At 31.6% G+C, this 23,224-nt stretch overlaps 1 protein-coding gene across 3 annotated transcripts; it reads right to left on the bottom strand.

The window, feature by feature from the left end:
* Positions 1–16,417: 16,417 nt before the first annotated feature.
* Positions 16,418–18,913, bottom strand: LOC120083481 (ARM repeat superfamily protein). 3 transcript variants are annotated; one of them, XM_039039251.2, is made up of 3 exons: positions 17,082–18,913; positions 16,928–16,991; positions 16,418–16,763 (listed from the first exon to the last, which is right to left on the bottom strand). In XM_039039251.2, the coding sequence occupies exon 1, from the start codon at positions 18,796–18,798 to the stop codon at positions 17,143–17,145; it is 1,656 nt and encodes a 551-aa protein (XP_038895179.1). In that variant the 5' UTR covers positions 18,799–18,913; the 3' UTR covers positions 16,418–16,763; positions 16,928–16,991; positions 17,082–17,142. The 3 variants fall into 3 exon arrangements, with proteins under 3 accessions (XP_038895179.1, XP_038895178.1, XP_038895180.1); XM_039039250.2 differs by having other exon boundaries at positions 16,928–18,913; XM_039039252.2 differs by lacking the exon at positions 16,928–16,991.
* Between the last annotated feature and the right edge of the window lie 4,311 nt (positions 18,914–23,224).

Below are 23,224 nucleotides of genomic sequence, written 5' to 3'. Positions count from 1 at the left end.
AAACTCGTGGTATGTAAACAATGGAACTTATTCTGAAAATTCAATAAAGGTGTTATTGAATAAATCTATTGCTTGATAGAAACCCAATAAACCTAAAAGTCCCTTGATTATTGGATGAGTACTTGAACTTTATGTGGAGACATAAAGGTGAATCAGGTTCAAGTAAATAGTCAAGATGATCTATAGTATATGAATAAGGTTGGGTACCTTATTCTGGTAACACTATTGGATACGGCCTGTTTGTTACAAGGAGTTGTAAAGTGCTACAAACGAAATGATCCTAATTCGTTCATGTTGGATATGAGGAGTGGAGGTGTCCTTGTGTAAAAGGGTTTTGTACAAGATCGGACCATGAAATGAGTCACTTTTACTTTATAACGTTGTTTATTGTTTATGACTGATTATTTCAAAGTGAAGATCTAGGTAACTTAACCTTAATCTTGAGCTAACTATGAACTCTTTTTTATTCGGGATTACCAGATTTGCAAAAGTGAGAGTTGGCTCAACAGCGTCGGCTCAATAAGACTGTCATTTCAGGAGTAAGACTGGATAGATAGCTGGGGACATAGGGTGCAAGAGGGAATTCACTCCTACCCGCTTTTGGGATAGTAGAGAGATTGTTCCTTACGTGTTGATTCTGGGTCTTGAACAAGGGACCCCGCCCCATCATTGGCTCGAGAGGGACTCGATTTTTGTTGATTGGATCACAAAACAATTGTTTATTAGGGGATCAGTGGGGACTTAAGGAACAAGAGGTAAATTCAGGGGTAAACACAGAGATTTGACCCAGCCGTTATTACGAACAACCTGTGAAGGATTGACTTACTAATCATGGTTATATCGAGTGGAAATAATATATCAACAGTGAGGGGAGTTCAACTATGGGCTTTAGTAGAGTGGCCCATTAGTTAACGAATGGGGTTAGATCGGTCTAGTGAGTTTAGTCGATTAATCTCGGATCGTTGAAGCCCATGATCTATAGGTCCACGAGGTCCCCCTATTAGTTCGAAAATGGATTAGCTCTAGAGTAACGTGATAAGCTAAATCTTAAATGTTCAAATTAGAATCAAATAGAATTGGAGAATATATATTTAAATATGATTTAATTATATGAAGATGAATTTCTTGAAAAAATTAATTTAATATTGGATATTAAATTAATTAGAATTATTTAAATTGTTTAAATACTTATTTATTAATTTTATTAGAAAATTAACTTATGAAATAAATTTGTAAAATTAATAAATTTTGATTTTAGAAATAAAATATGATTTTAAAATCAAAATTGGATTTTAAAAATAGAAAATTACACAAAAATGAAAAATGGGTTTTTTCATGTTCATCTTCAAAGTAGCTCACAATGAACCCACCTCTTCCTTCATTTATTTCAAGCATGAGCTGCATCCCATGCAGCAAATCCCTTTGCATGATAGTCTGCAATATATTAAAGAGATTTAAGTGAAGTGAAGGTGATGCAACCGAATGAATTTTTTTGAAAAATTCGGATGAAGAAAATATTCTTCATTTTAGGTTATTGCAGTGAGCTATCTTCAAATTCCCTTTGATTCTAGCTTATTTTGAGTCCCACAATTTAATCTAGAGCACCAAGAGAATAGTAGGGAAGATCTTGTGGTGGTCTACACAAAGATTTGGAGAAATTTGCAACTGGAAGTCAAGATTTCAACGGTTCTTCAAAGGTATGTTCTTGAAACCCATTAAACTCTATTTAAGCATGTTTCTTTTCAGCCAAAATTAATGATTTAGAGTGCTTATGGATCCTGTTCCCTTCTGCTGCGTGTTGTTATCGATCCAATACTTTAAGTGATAACCTAAATAGTCTGTAGTAGATGGATAAAGGAGGGAAACCTTATCTTGTTGACACTATAAGTGTGGCCTATTTTGTAGATGTTACAAGTTTTATAATGTACTACAAATGGTTTAATCCTGACCATTCATGTATTAGACATGCAAGCAGGGATTCTCTTTACAAAAGAGTTTGTATAAGACCGGACCACGAAATGTTTAGTCTTGTTATATAATGTCATTCATGACAGAGACTTTCATTGCACTAGGATGACCATAGGTAACATGACCTTAATCCTGAGTGAGTTGGGAACTCTTGCCTATGAGGGCGGTCCTTTGATTTTTATGGGTGCAAGTGGCAAATCATCGACTCAATCCTACTACTTTGGGGATTCGTCTGATTGGGGAGCTGGGAACTCAACTACACAAGACGGAATTCACTCCTTCCCTGATTTATGGGTAAGTAGATAAATTGCCCCCTTAAGGGCTGATTCAAGAACTTGAAAAATGTAGCACCACACCTTCTCTTGTCCTAAGAAGAAGTTACTCATAGTAGGACTATGATATATTGTTCAATAGAGGAATCAGTGGTACTTAAGCAGTTAGATGTAATTACAAGGGCAAAACGGTAAATTGGCCCAATTGTACTTACAAGCGATTTGTAAAGGATCATCGTACTGTTGATTGGTTATATCCAATGGACACAGAAATATATCTGTAGCACGAAGAGTGCAGCTGTCGGTCTTTAGTGGAATGCTCAATAGTTAACGGATGGTGGATATTTTGATGTTGTTTTTTTCTTTCAAATCTTGCTTTAGATTTGATATTTAAATCAATTCATTGGATTAGTCTTGATCAAACTAATTCTGGAGTGAGTTGTCTTAGAATCTAAGAGTGACCATCATAGATTCTAAGTTCAATCTAAGTAGCTTTCTTTGTGAGTGTTTGCAAGGATCCTAGGAGGACCTCTAGCTTTGCATCCAACAAGCATCGCAGGCGCTATCATTTGGTATCAGAGCATTGTTCATCGTTCTTGGCCGACTTTAGAGGTGTTATCTTTACTTTGTTTCAATTTATTTTATTTCACTTTTTTTTCCATAGCAATTGCTTACATCTTGTAACAAGACATACTACAACTTGTCTTCAAAACTTCTTCAAATTAGCTTGGATCTTAAAGAAAAAACAAAAAGTCAGCAAAAAAAAAAAAAAAAAAAAAAACATTAGCAAAAAAAAAAAAAAAGGAAAAAAAGTAGCAAAAAAAAAAAGAAGAAAAGAAATCAAAGATCCAAAGCACATGAAAGTTTCTTGTCATTCATTTGAGGAAAAAAATTTAGATTTGTTTTATTTTTAGCCTAAGTTTAGTTACTCTAGTCTTATTTGTGAGAGTTGATCACTTTGAATTGGTTTTTCATCAAACTTTTAGTGAGATTGCACCAAAAATATAAACCAACCCTTACATCTTTGACCTAGTACCAAAAGCCTACCCTTGAGTGATAAACACGAGTGATCTAGAGTGAAATTAGTGAGAAGTGTGGTGAGGTCCTTTTATTACTAACTTTAAAATGTCACAGGGTGAAGGAGTACCACAAGTACAAGATACTAATATGGCTATTCTTCAAGTCATTCAAAGCATGATAGAAATGATGAGGGAAGATAGGCAAGAAAGAAGAGCACAACAACAAAGAGACTTATAAGAAGACGAGGGATTAATTGACTTTGTTGAACAAGAGAGATAAATTGGAGGAAGAGGAAACATGAGAGGAAGAGGAAGAAATAATATGCACCCTAGACGAGGAGAAAGAATCCATGAAGATAGAGATAGTGGAGTCAAGCTCAAAATTCCACCATTTTGTGGAACGTCGGATGCGGAGGCATACATGGAATGGGAAAGGAAGATAGAACATGTGTTTGATTGCAACACATTCAGTGAGAATAAGAAGATGAGACTTGTCATTGCCGAATTCACTAACCATGCGGGAAATTGGTATCAACATCTCAAATCCGAGAGAAGGAGGAAAGAGGAGGATCCCATTGAAACTTGGGAAGTACTTAAAGAAGCTATGAGAAAGAGGTATGTTCCAAAACATTATGAAAGAGATTTGAGAACTAAATTGCAAGTTTTGAGGCAGGGAAAAAAAGTGTAGCTTTTATCTAGACCAAGTCAATTTCTTAGGATTCATTGTTGGAAAGGATGGAGTGAAAGTTGATGAAGAAAAGGTCAAGGCTATTCGAGAGTGGCCAACACCCACCAATGCGACCGAGGTGAGATCTTTTCATGGTTTAGCTAGTTTTTATAAAAGGTTTATTAAGGATTTCAGTAGCATAGCCTCACCATTGAATGAACTTATTAAAAAGAATATGAAATTTGAATGGAAAGAAAAGCAAGAAAATGCACTCAATGAATTGAAAGATAAATTGACTAATGCACCTTGTCTTACTTTAGCTAACTTTGACCAATCTTTTGAAATTGAATGTGATGCAAGTGGGATAGGGATTGAAGCTGTTTTGATGCAAGAAAAGAGGCCAATCATGTTCTTTAGTGAGAAGCTAAATGGAGCACAACTTAGCTACCCCACATATGATAAGGAATTACATACACTTGTAAGGGCTTTGCAAGTTTGGCAACATTACTTGTGGCCAAAAGAGTTTGTCATCCACACGGATCATGAAAGCTTGAAGCACCTCAAAAGCCAAACAAAGTTGAACAAGAGGCATGCTAAATGGGTAGAGTTCATTGAGACATTTCCATATGTCATTCATTACAAGAAAGGTAAGGATAATGTGGTGGCTAATGCATTATCAAGAAGGTATGCATTGTTTTCTTCCCTTAGTGCAAAAATTCTTGGTTTTAAACACATGATTGATTTGTACAAAGTAGAGACATCTGAATTTCATGATGTGTAAATCCAAGTAGATACATACTTTCTATCCAAGTAGATACATACTTTCTCAATTTCATTATATAGAGTAAGTGCTGAGAAAAATTTGATCATTTTGAAAATAAGTCGGTTGTTACTCCATTTGGTCCAAATTGTAAGTTCTTAAGAAAATTTGATTATTTTGAGAGTAAATCGGTTGTTACTCTATTTGATCTAAATTGTAAGTTGAAGAAAAATAATGATTAAAAAGTGTTTTCTTTAGAATATTCTAGAGAGTTATTGGTAGCTTAATATACATAATGAATTTACAAGACCTGATATTGCCTATTTAGTAGGAAGGTTAGCAAGATACACCAACAATCCTAGGCATGATCATTGGAATGCGTTAGTTGGAGTTCTTAGATACTTGAAGTACACTCTAGACTATGAATTGCATTATACGAGGTATCCACATGTACTGGAAGGATTTAATAATGCTATTTGAATTTCTGATAGCATAGAGACTAAATCAACGAATTGATATATTTTTACCTTGCATGTGTTGCGGTTGGTGCTCTAAATCTCGTAGGGTTCTGTAGTTTATAATTGTATTGAAAAAAAATTATTTCTTTAATAAAATATAAGATGTTTTATTTGACATTTATTGACATTAAACCCATAAACCAATAAACTAACATCCAAGGTTATTTTCTGTAGCTTAAACACGTATGTAGAGACAAACAGGTGGATCATGTTTAAGTGATAACCTAAATGGTCTGTAGTAGATGGATAAGGCTAGGTACTTTATCCTTGTGACACTACGAATATGGCCCGCTTTGTAGATGTTACAATTGTTTTAAAGTGTTACAAATGATATGATCCTGATTATTCATATCCATATGTGAGTGGGGATATCCTATACAAAAGAATTTGTATAAGATCGAACCACGAAATGACTAGTCTCATTATATAACATCGTTTATAATAGAGACTTACATTTCACTAGGATGACCATAGGTGACATGACCTAAATCATGAATGAGTTGTGAACTTCTGCCTATAAGGCAACCCTTTAATTTATATGGGTGAGAGTGGTCAGATCCCCTACTCAACAAGCCTATCATTTTGGGGATTCGTTTGATTGGAGAATTGGGAACACAGCTACATAATACGAAATTCACTCTTTCCTCAAGGAGAAAGTAGATAAATTGTTCCCTTAAGGATTGATTCCAGGGCTTGAACAATGTGGCACCACACCCTCTCCTAGCCCGAGAGAGATTTAGTCATAATTGGACTATGATTTATTGTTCATTAGAGAGATCAATGGTACTTAAGGAGTTTGATGTAACTATAGGGGCAAAACATAATTTTAGCCTAGTTATACTTACAAGTAATTTGTGAAGGATCATCACACTGTTGACTGGTTATATATAATAGACACAGAAATATATTTGTAGTGCGATGAGTGCAACAGTCGGTCTTTAGTGGAGTGCCCGACAGTTAATAGATGTTAAATAAATTAAAGAGTTTAATTAATTATTCAAGTACCATTGGAGTTTCTAGCTACAGGTCCATAAGGTCCCTTTTGTAGCTCAACCGGGATTTATGAGAATCAATTTTGGATTAATTTGAATTGTTCAAATTAATTGAGGGAATTAATTATATGTGATATAATTATTTTAATTTAATTATATGTATGATATAATTATTATAATGTATTTGATACATTATAACATAAAGTTTATTTAAGAGAAAATAAATATTTGAATATGATTCAAATATTAATTATATGAATTGGATTCATATAACTAAATTTAATATAAATGAGATTTATATTAAATATCATTTTTTAGAGAATTAAACTATAGGTTATATTGTATTAGATATAATATTAAACTATAAGTTATATGTTATATTTGACATAACATATAGTTTAATATATATTATATGATAAAGTGATTATCATATAAATATATATTAATTTTTTTTATTAAAATTAATTTTATTTATTAATTTTATTTTTGAAAAATAATTTTAGGGAGGGAGTTGTAACTCCCTCTCCCTTTTTCTCGCTACTACATGTTAGTGGGAAGGTTTGTGTCGAATTATTTTTCTTCATTTTCTTCCTCCTTTTGTTTTGTTACAGAAGAGTTCTGTAAAAAGTTAATCTCTCTCAATCTCTCAACTCTTCTTCTCCCAATTAATTCTTTCCCTCACCAAAAAGCCAGAGCCCATACACTCCTAGATTCTCATCCCAAAGAATACAGAGGAAATCAATTGGTAGTGGCCATTTGGGATAAATAGGGGTTTCGAGTACATTACTGTTTGTGACTTTTTGGAGAAGAGGATACACGAAGAAGATCGGATCTTCAAGGGTGAGTTCCTAATATCCTTTTCTCAATTTCTATAAGCATGTTGTATTTTTAAATTTGGTGCATAATTTTTGTTTCTTATGTAAAATTATGGTTTCCGTAAAATTTGGGATTTAGTTGTGATCCTGTTTTGCTTAAAGACCTTCAATGGTTCCTTCAGCGTGGATATCATGAAAATCTTCAAAAAAAAAAAAAAAAGACGTGTATAATATGTTCTACTATGAAATCAGAGTTTATAGCTCTTGATGCAATTAATTTTTACATAAATTATTAATTTATTAGCCAACAATATCTTAAAAGTTTCTAATTAGTTAAATTTAGTTAGTACAAATGTTCATTTTTCAATGATAATAATTTGAGAAATTTAGATTAATATTGTAGTTTTTAAAACTAATTAGAACAATATTGTAGTTTAAAAACAAGTTTCAACCCTTGAGTACCTTTAGATTGAGATTTCAATCCTCAACATCATTTTTTAATTTTTTTTTTCCACCTCAAAAATTTTAAAACTACCCAAAATCTCTAAATAGTTTTCAAACAAACCTATTTCACTAATTACTTTTCCAAACTGCAATATTTAAATAAAAGTTCCATAATAATTTAGTACTTTATTGTCATTTAATAACAATCAAGTAATCATTTATTGAGATTAACCGCCATTATTCATTATTTATAATAAATTAATTATTTATTTCGATTAAATTTTATTACTTAATTCATAATTAGTATATCATATTTACAAAACTCTTTTTAATATTTTTTACTAATATATCATATTTTTATCTATTTTTTCACTTTTTATATGATATATTGTTTACTAAAATATATTTTCTTATATTATTTAATTAAATTATTAATGTTGAACTTAATTAATTATAAAAATGATTAAGTATTAGATTACAATTAGTATGACATTCATTAAATATATTAATTGACAATTTTAATTTTGAATATTTATAATTAAAATTATTATTCATTCATAATTAATTACATTTTTATCAATATATTGTGTTGTTTATTATTTAATTTATTAATATATTATAATTTTATAAAATTTTTGTGCTTAATTTCACGTATTAAATACAAACATAATTTTTACTCATAAAATTTTGATAGCATTTTCATGCACAACCAAACATAGTCACCTTTGATTTCTAGACTTCCTATTTTCAGGCATCCTTTATTTTCTGACATCTATAAAATCTTAATCCAAACAATCTCTAAGCTCGCCAATCACTTAAGTGAATTCTAAGTGGTAGAGATTATGATTTTAAATTAGAAAAAAAAAATGCTTCTTTTTCACTTTATTTTGTCTTAAAATTATGTAAAAAGTTAACTTTTCCCCCTTAAAATTTTTCTATCCATAATATTTATTTTTACTTTTCCTACTCACTCAATTTTTTTTCATCTACAACAAGTTTTTAGGGAAACATTAATGACTGGTTATATTGTATCAATTTCGATCCGAAACTTTTAATTTTATCAAATTTAATCCTAAAGATTAAATTTTAAGAAGGCGTTTGGGACAATGAGTTAGTTATATAGTCCTAAGTTATTATAGTTGGGTTATGATAGTTTGTGTCTGGAGTGTACATTATTTTAGTTTGGGTTATTAAGTATGTGCTTGATGTGTAAACTATTTTGGTTTGCGAAGGAAATAGTAAACACTATAGCAAATAATAAAAAAATAATGAATGTAAAATAGTAAAAACTGTAATAAATAGTAAATACTGTAGCAAATTGAGGTTTTGAAATAGTGTTGATCGTAGCTAATTGGAGGTTTTGAAATAGTTTTTAATGTAACAAGAGGTGGTTATTGTTGGAAGGGACCAATGCGCAGCAGAAGTTACCAAGATCCATAAGCACTCTAATTCATGAATTTTAGCAGAAAAGAAAACATGTTTCGACAGAAATAAATGAGTTTCATGACATACCTTTGAAGAACTTCCTCTAAGCTCGAATTCAGCTGTAAATCTCCTCTTAATCTTATTGTAGACCACCCCAAGATATTCCCTTCTATCCTCTTGGTGCTCTAGATTGAGTAGTGGGACTCAAATTAAGCTGAAGAACAACCTCTTCTCTCACGAATTTGGAGAAACTCACAGCAGCAACCTAGTAGAAGAACAACCTCTTCTCTCACAAATTTTTCAGAAAAATTGTTTGGTTGCCTTACCTTCAAAACACTCCAATCTCTTCAATGTATTACAGACATTCATGCAAAGAGATTTGCAGCATGAGATGTAGCTCATGCTTGAAGTTAATGAAGAGTGAAGAAGTGGGTTGTTGGTGAACTACTACATGAAGATAATGGAAAAACCCATTTTCCATCTTTGTGATTTTTCTTCTTTTTCAATTTTATTAAAATTGATTTCATAAATCAATTTATTTAATAAAATTAAAAATATTATTAATTTTACAAAATTAGAAATTAATTTTCTTAATAAAATTAATAAATAATTATTTAAACAATTTAAATAATTCTAATTAATTTTAAATCAAATATTAAATTAATCTTTACACAATTTCATCTTCAAATATTTAAATCATATTTAAATATTATTTCTCCAATTTCATTTAATTCTAATTTGAACACTTCAAATTAACCTATCACGTTATTCTAGAGCTAATCCATTTACGAGCTAGTAGGGGAACCTCGTGGACCTACAGATCATGGGCTCTAACAATCTGAGATTAATCGGCTAAATTCATTTGACCGATCTAACCCTTATTCGTTAACTAATGGGTGATTCTACTAAAATCCATAGTTGAATTCCCCTCACTGTAGATATATTATGTCCATTCGATATAATCATGATTAGTAAGTTAACCTTTCACAGGTTGCTCGTTATAACGACTGGGTCGAATCTCTGTTTTACCCCCAAAATTACCTCTTGTTTCTTAAGTCTTATTGATCCCCTAATGAACAATTGATTTGTGATCCAATCAACAAATCGAATCCCTCTCATTGACCTCTTATTCAAGACCCAGAATCGGCAGTTGAAGGGAACAACCTCTCTACTAATCCTAATTGGGTAAGAGTGAATTCCATCTTGCACCCTATATCCCTAGCTATTCATCCGGTCTTATTCCCAAAATGGTAAACTTATTGAGCAGAGGCAGTTAGTCTATTCTCATCGTTTGCAGATCAAAGGATAATCCGAACAAACAGAAGTTCATAGTTAGCTCAGGATTAAGGTCAAGTTACCTAGGTCATTGCTTTGAAATAGTCAGTCTTAAACAGTAAACAACATTATAAAGTAAGAGTGACTTATTTTGTGGTCCGATCTTGCACAAAACTCATTTGCACAGGACATCCCCACTCCTCATGTCCCAATATGCACAAATTAGGATCATTTCGTATGTAGTACTCTACAACTCTTTGTAACAACTACAAAGTATGTCGCATTCCATAGTGTTACCAGAATAAGACATCCAACCTTATTCATATACTATAGATCATTTTGACTATTTACTCGAACTGATCCACTTGTATATCTCCACATAAAGTTCAAGTACTCATGTAATAGTCAAGGGACTTTGGTTTATTGGATTTCTAAAAAACAATATATTCAATAACAACTTCATTGAATTTTCAGAATAAGTTCTATTGTTTACAAACCACAAGTTTTAGGACATAAAATCCAACCGTTATTATATTTTGATGATAACTCTTGCCTCAAACGCCCCCCCTAAAAGTATTATAATTTATTTTATCTAATAAATCCTCACTCTAGTATCCTTTAGTCTTAATAATATGAAACTGATAATTTTTAAAACATATAAACGATATGAAATTGATAATATTTTAGAGCAAAACAACAGTAGACCTTATTTAAAAATTTTAAATATATATATATATATATATATAAATTTGTGGAATTTTATTCATTCGTGCATTAGTCAAACTACCTTTCATTTAAACTTTTTGTTTTTTAATATTTATGTGATTTTGAAGAATTTTGTATTCCTCTTTCTTTAATTAGTTGAAATTGAAGTGATGTAAGTTTAGAGTTAAGTTTGATATAATTAAAAATTGTTTATCAACTAAATTGATACAACGTGACAAATGTAAAATTAAAATAGATGTTTTTCCAAATTTTATATTCTCTATTCCTAACTTCTCTATCTAAAATGAAAGAAAGGTAATCTAACACACGACAAAACTTGTTACACGCTATGTTACAACATTTCTAAAAACATCATAGAAAAATACATAAAATTAAAGCCAAAATAGAATATGGAGTTTAGTAACTTAGTTCGGTACAATACCACTTATATCTAGAGGCGGTGTTCCCGTGGAAAGATATAATTTCACTAATATAAAGTCAAGATCTACAACAGCAATACTCTTCCACAACCCCAAGGATTGACACTTGCGGTTTTCAATGAACACACAAGACCCCAGCTCAAAATTCTCAAAACTACCAACCCTAAAATTGAACAAAATATAACATAACATACCACGAAATGTGTAGAATCCCACTGACAGGTAAAGAAAAGATATTTTGTAGGATCTACTATCTTTCACGTTACAATGTTCTTGAAAATGTCACAGCACGTAAGACATGCACTGAGGATAGGAAGGCACACCAATAAATATGCACTACACATATCAACATATAAGAAACAAATCTCAAAACAGAATCAACACGACGAGAAACGTGTTATAGAAACATATTATTTAAGTTTTACCTTTAATAAAATAAGTCCATCACAATAGAAACAAACTCTCAACATAAAATGTTTATTTCTTTCTCACTTTTTTCTCTCTTCAACCTTTTTTTAAGTAATACTAACCTTTTCTTATTTCTAAAATATTTGTTCACGTCTTTATTTTATTATTTTCTTTCCACTCTATACATCTCTTAACTTTTCTCTCCATGATTTATTCCTCTAATTTATTCTCTGTTATCATCTTAAAGTTTCTTGTTACCTCATTAACTTTATTTCTCTATTTTTTTTTATCTTTAATTTCGTTAAAAAAAAATAATAAATAAAGTCTCTTTATATTTTTGTAGAGTAAAACTTACCTTTAAAACTCTCCACCCAGACTTGATACGTGTCAAATTGTAGTGGTGCCACGTTTCAAACCAACTTTAGACCTTTTTTCCTTTTAAAAAAAGTTCCTTCGAGAAAATTGGATTAATATTGTACTTTTTAAAACTACCTAGTCAAATATTATAGTTTTAAAATTATTTAGAGAAATATGATAATTTTTCAATTTGACTTGTACTTTTAAAAAAAAAAAAAAAAAAAAAAAAAAAAATCTATGTTGAGACTTCAACACTTGACAAAAGTTCGATTTTTTTTTAAAAAAAATGTATGTCGAGTGTTGAAGTCTCGATCACTTTTTTTTTCCTTTTAAAATCACATTATTATTCATTTTCCTTTCCAACACTGTTATTTTTTTATCTTGTTTAAGGTACTCTATACAATTATATTTCTTAATAATAACAAAAGGATGTTTTTGTATTTCCTAATAATAAATAAAATCTACCTCCTTAACTCTTAAGCATCATAGAAAGGAATAAATTCTCAATCATTTTTCTTCTATAATTGGAAAATAATAAAATGTAAATTAAAATGTTCATAATAATACAACAATTTAATGTAATGTGTCCCACAAGACAGAAGTCGTCAATTTCGAGTTGGTTGTCGTCGTCTACTTTAAACTTAAGGTTGCTCTAGTTTCTCTTGATGTTGCTCTAGAGGCGCTTCATGGTATAAATATTCAATGTTTTCCATGGTCGCGCCCTTGTCCATGCAGGTATGAATACGATGAACCGACCTTTGAATCATAATATCCTAAACCAAATACTGGCATCGTTTGCATTATAGGAGGCAATTCTTCCACAATGTGAGCAACCTCATCAAACTCATCTTCTTCTACTCGAGCAAGTCCCCTACGCCTAGGAACTAATGGAGATCCTCTATATAGGTCGAGTTTTCAACACTCGACTTAACCCTATATTTTGCCGCTTATATAAGTCAAGCTTTGAAAATTCGACTTAATTTCTCATTCCGTCCTCGAACTTCTAAAAGAGCTGTCAAATTAAAATAAATCTCTAAATATTTTTAAGACCACCCTAAATATTTCTTCAAATTACACTATTTCAATAAAACCTCTCTTTCCATCTACCAGGTTTGTTTTTCTATATTTCCTTTCTTTCATTTTTTTCTTTTTTATTTAAGTGATAATATTTTTCTTCTTTTCTTTTCTTACAGTGATAATATTTTTCTTCTTTTCTTTTATTACAAACTCTTTGATAAAATCAATTTTGTTTTTAAATACATTTGTTTTCTCGTCTACACAATATGATTTATTTCCAATTAATCAATTTAAAATTTAAAATTTAAAATTTAAAATAATAAGATGAGAAATATATTTTGTAACTTTTTGACAATGATTTTATAATCAATATTATATTCGTATCATTGATAATTTGAGTGTATTTATTATTGATGATGAATTGATTAATGAAAATAAATGAAATTGTGAAGATGAGAAAATATATATATTGTAAAGTGATTGTCAAACAAGGGGAAAAAACAGCGAAAGAAGATGAAAAACAATATTATTTAAAAAAAAAAAAAATCATCCGTGGCACCATTAGAGTGGGCCCTGTATGTAGTATGGGTGGGGTGCGTTCTGCAGGTAAAATTTACTATTTTTTGTTACTTTAAAATTTGTCGCTATCCGTCACTAATTCTTATAAAACTTTTCCTTAGATTTCTAGTTTTCTTCTATCTATATAAATTTTTATTTCCCTCTAGTTTTTTCTCAATTGTAATACCCTTTTATAATATTTTAATGATTCTAAAATTACTTTTGAAAATGAAAATTAATCCAAAAAAAAAAAAAAAATCAAAATCACTTCTCATCGTAAAAAATAAAATAAAATTTTGACTTTGTAAAACACTTCTCTCTACTCTTTCAATGCATTACAAGAAAATAAACAGGAAAGAAAAGCAAAAGATTCCAAGTCTGCAAAGCAAATAACATACGAAAAACTCCGAGAACCCAGTGCGAGCCACATAATGTTTTGTTGGTGAAAATTCAAGTTTTAAAGGAAAAGGAAAAAAATCTTCGGTTGAGAATTCCACATTACTTAATTTTGAAAGAAGAGTCTCCTTATACTCCCACCTTGGGTTATGAGTTTAGACCCCAATGGATACCCATGTTTTAGAGTAACGAGATAAGCAAATGTGGGTATAGTTGGGCATGGGTGTGTGATTACTTTTTTAAAGGAAAAGAAAAATTATTTATTATTATTTTACTTTTTATTTTTATTTAATTCTTCGTTCAACAACTCCATGTATCGCAAGCAGAGAGCGTCGATCAAGTCTTCCACTCGTTTCGCGCGCGCCTACATGTTCATTGGCTCCACTCATTTCACGCACGCCTGCATGTTCATTGGCCTAAGGGGCACCTATGTTTTAGAGAGAGTGAGGTGATAGGCAAATGTGGGTATGGTGAGACATTGCACGTATGAGATTATTTTTTTAAAAGAAGAAAAATTATGATTATTATTACTTTACTTTTTATTTTTATTTAATTCTTCATTCAACAGCTCCACGTGTCGCGAGCAGAGAGCACCGATCAAGTCTTCTGCACATTTCGCGGACGCCTACGCATTCAGTGACTCTCCACGCATTTTGCACAACTGCACGTTCATTGGCCGTGCGTTCTTTGTATCGTCAGTTGGCCATCCAGGCCTATAAAAGGCGCAAGCCTTTTGGCTTTTAGACACAACTCAATTCTTCATATTCTCTCTCGCCCACTTTCTTTCTTACGTTCTCGTTTTCCGAGCAAGTCAGTCTAAAGGGTGTTAGTTTCCAATCAATCATGATGCTACTCCGATCTAGACATATTATCTATTCTGGGTTGTTTTATCTTGGGGGCAACGTGGCAATTCCGTAGAGGCAGAGCCACAAAACATCTTAAAGAGAGTGAGATCCGTGACTCAGCCTATAATGAATTTTTGTTTTGCAGGTTACATTTACTTGACAACTATCGTTCGTGACTGTTCGTTACCATCAAATCCTGTTCGTTGGAGGGTAGCCGGTTCCAACACGTTTCAAATCTTCATTTGTTTCCTACAGATTACGGATAGAATTGAAGTTTTATACCCCATTTCTCTGTTGTGTTTTGGTTTTGATACTTTCAGAGCCAAACAAATCTTTGCAGCCTCAGAATAGTCTCTTCTTTTCTTTCCAGCAAACAGGTTTGATCATATTCACAACTTTGTGAAGACCCAGAAGAATGATGATAATGTGCTGGTGGGATTGATTGTGGCTTTGGTCTTGGCTATGGAAATCTTTATTTTGTGTCAAACCATGACGACGACTACGAGGAGAGTTACTATCTACCATTGTTCCTAGGTTGAATGTCTTTCTTTTGGTTTAACCGTGTATACCCATACGTGGAGGAAGGGAAACTTCATCTACAATCTCACAATCTGTTGTCTGAATGGCTACAAGTTTTCATTTCCTTTTGTGTGAAGTCCATAATCTCCATTGCATTTACTAATATCTCCATCTACGTTCTTGAGACAGATCCAAACATGATACAAGCGGCAGAAATGGTTGAGTTTTACAAGAGCGATGACTAGAAAAGCTAATGACCAGGTTAGGTAACATAAACATCCAACTTAGCTGCATTTAGCCATTAATGTTCATCTCTTCTATGGGATATCGTGTTCGATAAAATGACGGAGAAGAAACATAGACCATCTGCTTAGTTGTTGCTTCGATGTTAAGAATGTCATTGTCCTAAAACATCTCCTTAAGGCTGGTTGATTAGACCAGGAAGTCTAATAATGTTTCTACTAATTGTTCTTTAAATCTTAATATAAGATACAAGGGCCCCCTCTCACAGATGGAGTATATCCATGTTTTGGACAGGACAGCTTTCATGAGTAGATACTTCACTGGTCACTAATTTCATCATGAAACCAGCTAGACTACAAAAAGGCTGGGCAGGGAAAAAGTAAAACCCATCATTTGCCCAAAAGTTCTGATCATCTGTTTGATTCTCATCACTCCACCAGTAGACTAGTATATTGGGTCAAGTCAAATCCATTATAGCTAAGAACATAGGAAACAGTAATTTGTTTACTGCTTCCAAAATAAAGAAAGATATCTGCTTCAAATTGGATAACATCATTATGTAAAGAAGAAGAAAAGGGATTGAGAGAATAAAATAGTCAGCTAAGCTAGTTTAGTCAACAGAGCAAATGGCTGGAATGGGCCAAGAGTTCGGTAGGACCCTTACCTGTTAAGGCACCAGCCAACAAAGACAGTCTAATTCCTGCCTTAATCAGTGAACAAAGCACATGCTTAACTACAGATGCACGTGCTTTAGACCCACAGTTACAGGGAGGATTCAACATCACCAAAATAGGCATATATTGGATCAATAATGTCGAAATGATATACAATTATTCTTAAGTTCTACACTGAAAATGATGAGAAGGTAAGAAAGTATTGTACATAAGATGCTTACATAATTAACAATAGAAAAAGGCAATCAGAAACCTACCCTAATAATTTAGTTTGAAGAATATATGGGAAGAATTGAAAAGGGTCATCTTCCAAAGTTCAAGGATTACCAAGGCCTAGTGGAATAAAAAGATGCATACTTGAATTTATTACCAAAGAAGACTCAGAGCAAGCCTTCCAACCTTCTCCGTCAGTTGAATAGAAGAAACAATTCACATGGGAAATCATCCTGATATTGAAAGTTTATTTTCTTCATTAGAATAATATAACAACTGCAAAATCTAATATAATAGAGAACAGTTCCAAAAATAATTGAAGATGTGTCATTCGATTATTCGACAATGAAGTTTGCAGTAATGATCACAGAATCAAAATCAAGTTGGGTCATCAAACCTAGATCATGTCTGTAAAGTGATGCTCAAATTCAGCTGGCATAGTGCAGCATTTTTTGACAATTCTACCACGTAGAACAGATAAAAGATTATTAACTTGTAAACTAAAATCAACACCCATTAACTAAGAATATACAAACATAAATTGTACATACAAATTCATGCTTCTGCTTCTATACAATAAAACAGAGTTACGGAAAATGGCCTCCTGCACGGCTAAGATCTGGCAAAGACACCCCAGATTTTACCACGGCCAAGACTTTCCAACAGCTTCTTTGACCCTTCAACATTCATTTCAACAAGCTTTCGTAGATACAAACCAGCACCAGCAGCAACCATCTGCTTTCTACATTTGCTTGAAATCACAAGTGAGGATAATAATGAAACAGGGTACTTCTTGTCAAGATTTGAGATTGAAGGGTCTAAGAGTTGAACTGCACTTACAATTCCCCTCTCCTCTTTTTGGAAAATTCTTCTGTTACCAGAGTATTGTAATAGAGAAGACAATGCCTTAGCAGCTGCTTTTTTCTCATCAACAGATTTACCATCCAACATATTAACTAAGGGTGTAATGAATCCAGATTCCCCCATTTCTTTTCTTGTTTTCGTGCAGAATCCGAGCTCATAAACTGCTCGAGCTGCAGCAGTTCTTGCACCTAATACTCCGCAACTCAAAACCGGAAGAAGTCTATCAACAAATCCATCTGAAATAAGAGCCTCAGCGATTGGGGAATAAGAAGCCAAGAGACTCAAAAGCTCCACGGCCACTTCAAGACTACGAACTGATGGAACTGAATCCCAGAAATTTCTCAAGAACTCGATCCCACCTTCTCTAACGATCAAGAGCTTCAGATTATCATCGTCTAGAACTAAATTACACAAACACCCAATTGCGTTTTCTTGAGCCAACGGAGTTCCTGAGGCCAAAAGCCCCAAAAGAACTACAACCCCATTTTCTTCTATGAAATTCCCTTTGATTTCACTAAATGACGCAAGGTTTCTCAAAACCGCAGCTGCAGACGCTTGAGAACCGGGAGTACCAGCCTCACAAATTTCCAACAGAGATGAAATCCCTCCTCTAGAACCGATTGACCTAGCATTTTCTTTAGAAATACTCAGAGGTTGGAGGGCTAAACAGGCCCTCTCTTTAGCAAACCCGCTACCAGAATCAAGAATCCTGAGCAAGTGATTCAAAAGCACTAGACCTTCAGCAATCATGATGTGCTTAACGCCATCCACCATAGAAACAATAGAAATAGCAGCAACAGCCCTCTCCTTCAATTCTAGAGAGCTGGAATCCAGTAACCGAACAAGAACAGGAACAGCACCTTGAGCTGCAGCAATAGTAACATTCTTATCATCCTCATTCAGCAACTGTAACAGCGAATCAATAGCCAATACCCTGGATTCAATACTCCCAATCTGCAACCTGGTGATCAAATTCCTGGACTCCGCCCTAACAGCCTCTCTTCTAGACGAGGAACTCGAAACAACACCATCATGAAGAATCTCACTTCTAATCAAAACCTCACCGTCCTTGAGAAGGGAGTCGAACTTGGCGAGAACAGCGTCGATATCGCTCTGGGTCTTGAGTTTACCATCGGAAAGTGCGGGATTCCGGCACTTGTGGGAGAGAGAAGCTGCCTGGGTAAGAGCGTCGAGAACAGAATGAAGGAAATCGAGAGAGATGGGATTGGAAGAGGAGTTGGGGAAGTGGGAAACATCGATCAATTGAGTACGAAGATCGGAGAGTTTGGCTCTGATTGAAGACCATTTGCCCTTGAAGTTGTTGATGAGTGGAATATCGTCAAGAAGAGAAGAAATGAGGTTGTTAGAGAGAAGGAAATGGTCAGTTTCCGGAGGTATTTTCATGGCGTTGAGTGAATGAATGAAGGAAGAAGCCAGAGATTCTGCAGAGCCTACGAGGAAGAAAGTGCGTAGGTATGAAAAGGCCAGCACCCAGCAATTTGCAGCTACTTAGAGAAGAAAACCACCAAAAATAATAAAATAATAAATAAATAAACTAGCAACTAAAAAGCCCCACTTGCATTCTACGGCGGTGCTTCTCACTCGACACCCTCGAAGATGTTTTTTCATTAAAAAAAAAAAAAAAACTTCATACATATATCAATATATACTTGTTTTATTTGAATAAATATGGTGCTGACACTCATAATTATATTAATTAAATCCTTAAATTTGTAAACTCTGAATTAAGTTTTTTTTTAATATTATGTGTACATCAATTATAATCATCCATTTTCTTAGTCCAATATTTGAAGAAGTGAATTTTAAGAATTGAATCCATTAATGATTCCAAATGTAATTTTGATAAAAGATCTAAAATGATTCATTTTTAAAAATATAGAAGTTTAATTGAAATAATTATGTTTCATAGATGTTTTTCAAACTAAGTATAAATGAGGGTGGAAATTGATACAATTATGAAAATTTAAGATTTAATTTAATACAATTTAAGTTCATACAACCCAAAATTTAGAGGTGTAAATTGATTTATTATTATTATTATTATTACCACAACTATGGAGATGAATTTGTGACCTGAGGGAGTGCATGTCAAGTATCGTCAACTTTTGCTAATTAGCTTTTAAGTATTATCACCTACATTGTTTTAAGTTAAAAAAAAAAAAAAAAAAAAAACCAATTTTTTACCCTAAACTTTTTAGGTTGTATTATTTTGGATTCCTAAAATTTTAATTTCATCGATCCTAAATTTAAATAATTGTAGTAATTTCTATCTTAAATTGACTCTGTCCTCGTTATCTCACTAAAAACTCTTTTAAAATAGTGTTAAAATCTTAGTTAAATTATACATTTGGTTCAAAATTATAATTTAGTACTTATGGTTTATAACTAGAATTACTTGATGCACAAACATAACTTTGACTTAACCATAGTATAATTTAGTTAAAATTCATAAATTTTAGGAAAATATTTAGTATGTTCTATAATATATTGAATGTACAAGATACATTTTTCTTTATAATATTTGAAATAATTATTAAAATTGCAACACTTTTTGAAATTTAAGATTAAGATTACAACACTTATCTAAGTTTGAGATGTAATGTGATAGAATTGAATGTTAACTTAGAATTACTTTTCTTTGTTTATATATATATATATATATATATTGTAAAAGTGGCATTGTACATATACTTTTTTTTCTTTTTTTAATAATTTAATATCCCATGTACCTGCTGATTGATCAAATTGTTTACTCATTATTTTTATAATTAAATTAAAAGTTAGATTATAAGGTTAATCAACTTTTTAGGGTGGTTGTGTCTACTGTCTAACATCACTTTATAAAGGGATTTAAAAATAATTGTGGCGGGTTTTAGAAAAATCAATGAAACTTGGACTATATAGCTACGTTTAGGACCAGTTTTACAAAAATAGCACACTTTTTTTTTCTTGAAAAAAAGGGCAAACTACCTACTAATTTTAAAACAAATGTACGTTTACATGATGGTGAATAGATCCGAGTAAATTGGAATATAGTTTTAGATTAACTAATAAATAGTCAATAGAAAAAACAAAAATATCAATATACTTTATAGATATTGATGAAAATTATTATAATTAGTTAATAAAACTCTGATTGTGACTTAATTAGACTATAATTTAATATTTTTAATCATCATTTCTATAAAGTAAGACAACATTTAGATGTATATTTGATGAAGGTACATAAATTTTAAAAACAAGTAAAAAAATAATTACAAAATAATATAAAGCTAATAAATATTTTAAAGTGAAATGCTATGAAAATGAAAGTTTTGGATGGTAAAAAAAACAAAATTCATGTCAATTCAATTTTAAGGTAAGTTTGTGTGAAAAATTAATAAAAAAAATTCGAATGAGGTTAAAAATAAATATAAATTATTTTTTGTGGTTCTTTTCAAATTCAATTTATTTGAAAATGAAAGTTTTGGATTGAAAATAAAACTAAAAATTGAAAAACATTGAAAACTAAAAAAATGTAGTACATTAACAAAAACTCTAATAAATGATATTAGCACGTAAAATTATATAATTGCATGTAATCAGAATCATAAAATTTAAAGAAAAAGATGGTGAACTGAACTAACCTACTAATGTAGTTAATTCCTTTAAGGATATTGAATTTTTCTCAATATTTAGATTTCATCAAAATTAAGGAAAAAATGAAATTCCCTTTATCAAAATTTCGAGACAAAGTTTCGAAATGGTTAGACTTTGATGAAAATTTTTCACCATGCTCTTATCATAACTTTTATCCCTACAAAGCAATCTTGAATGAATTTCTAATAACTCTTTGCATCTTTTATTTTATTTTGATAGTCTCTAATTTATTAAAAATCTTGTTAAAGTTTTTGGATTAATTTCTTAATTCATAATATGGGGTCTAAATCCAACCTTCAATAGTCGTATGGAAAGAAAATTAAGTATCTTTTAAAATTTAGAGAATTATTATATATAATTTGGGAAGTTGAGTTTTTTTTTTCTTTCTTTTTCTTTTTTTTTTTTTTATGGATGACTCATTTTGAAATGTCGAAATGAAATTTAACTTACTTTTTTAAAAAGTATGTTTTTTTTTACCTTTTGTTTGTTAGCATAATTACTTTAAATTTATATTGAATATATTAACCCTAGAATCATTCATGTCAAATTGCCAAAAATAAATAACATACCGGTCCCAGATTCTATTAAGAGATTGATGATACCTTCAAGAAGATGATAACTTTAAATGACTATAGTGGGATCTTTCTCTAGATGGGATTCAAGAAAGAACTGAATATTTATTGTTTTGGTATATTGGAAACCATAGCCTAAAAGGTCCAGTTTAATAAAATAACTCAATGTGATAAATTATTAATCCACATACATAGCTCATACTTTAATTATACATATTATTATTTAAATATGTCTAACAATCTCTCACTGAGTCTATGCTTGTGTACCTGATATAATTAAATCACATAAACCTTGAGCACACATAAACAAGTTATTTCAATAATAGAATTCTCCAATTTCAATAATAGAATTCTCCAATTTCAATACATTCAATGACATAGATCATATAGATTAAGTATGGATAGATAGCATGGAAACTACATGCAAAGTGATCTAAATCATGCCTCTTTCCAATTACTCCAAATTCTTAGTGAGATCATTCTTAAAAACTTTATCCTAAATTGAATTTGAAAAATTGCATATATGATAAATAAGTTCAGATAATAAAATACAAACCATCAACTTTATTCTATATAGAAAATAAACAAATTAAGGTCAAAGAATATCTTTAATAACAAACTCCCACTAAACCATAGAATCATAATAGTGACTGGCACCCATCTGAGCAACATGCTCATGAAAAACTTTAGTTGGTAAACCTTTAGTCAATAGGTCTTCCACCATAGAGTTTATTCCTATATGTTCTATCGAAATTTGACCATTCCGAACTCCTTTTTCACAACCAGAAACTTCACATCTACATGCTTTGACTTTGTATTACTTTTGTTATTGTTGGAATACATTACTGTCGATTTATTGTCACAAAATAATTTTAGTGGTCGTTCTATGTCAACCATTATCCGCAGCCCAGTGACAAAATTTCAAAACCATATTCCATGATTGGATGCCTCATAATATGCTATAAACTCAGCATCTACGGTAGAAGAAGTCATAAGTGTGTTTAACACTTTTCCAAGATACAAGCTCCTCCAGCCAACAGGAAGATATAGGCTAAAGTGGATCGTAAAGTATCTTGGCATCCAACATAAACGGAATCATAATATCTAATGATCTCTAAGACTTCCAATCTCCGATAAGTGAGCATATAATCTTTTGTTCTCTATAAATACCTCATAGCCTATTTAGCTACTTTCCAGTGATCCATCACCATGTTGTTCAAATATATCTACCTAATATTCCAACTATGAACGCAATATCTGGACGTGTACATTAGACTGCCAACAGCTAATGTATAGGGAACCTTTTGCATTTCCTTAGTCTCGAGTACAGTCTTGGGGCATTGACCTAAATGAAATTTATCACTTTTAGCAAGGAGTATCTTCTGGTGCACAATCTTTCATGTCAAATCTACTCAAAATCTTTTCAATGTAGTTCTTTTGTGACAATCTCAAATTATATTGAGAATGATCTCGTAGTATTTCTATTCCTAATACAAAAGAAGCACTATCAAGATCCTTCATCTCAAAATTCTTCTTGAGAAACTTCTTAGTATCATGCAATAAACCTACATCATTAGCACCACATTGATGTCTAGCCT

The sequence above is a fragment of the Benincasa hispida genome, chromosome 8 (genome assembly GCF_027475165.1).
Source record: "Benincasa hispida cultivar pf3 chromosome 8, pf3_genome.v1.1, whole genome shotgun sequence".
Lineage (NCBI taxonomy): Eukaryota > Viridiplantae > Streptophyta > Magnoliopsida > Cucurbitales > Cucurbitaceae > Benincasa > Benincasa hispida.
The sequence above is the reverse complement of the archived record's forward strand: the minus strand, read 5'-3'. Positions and strand labels throughout refer to the sequence as shown.

What these genes read in the sequence shown, in the direction of transcription:
- LOC120083481 (XM_039039250.2), bottom strand. Translation starts at nt 18,798, where the DNA reads ATGAAAATACCTCCGGAAACTGACCATTTCCTTCTCTCTAACAACCTC.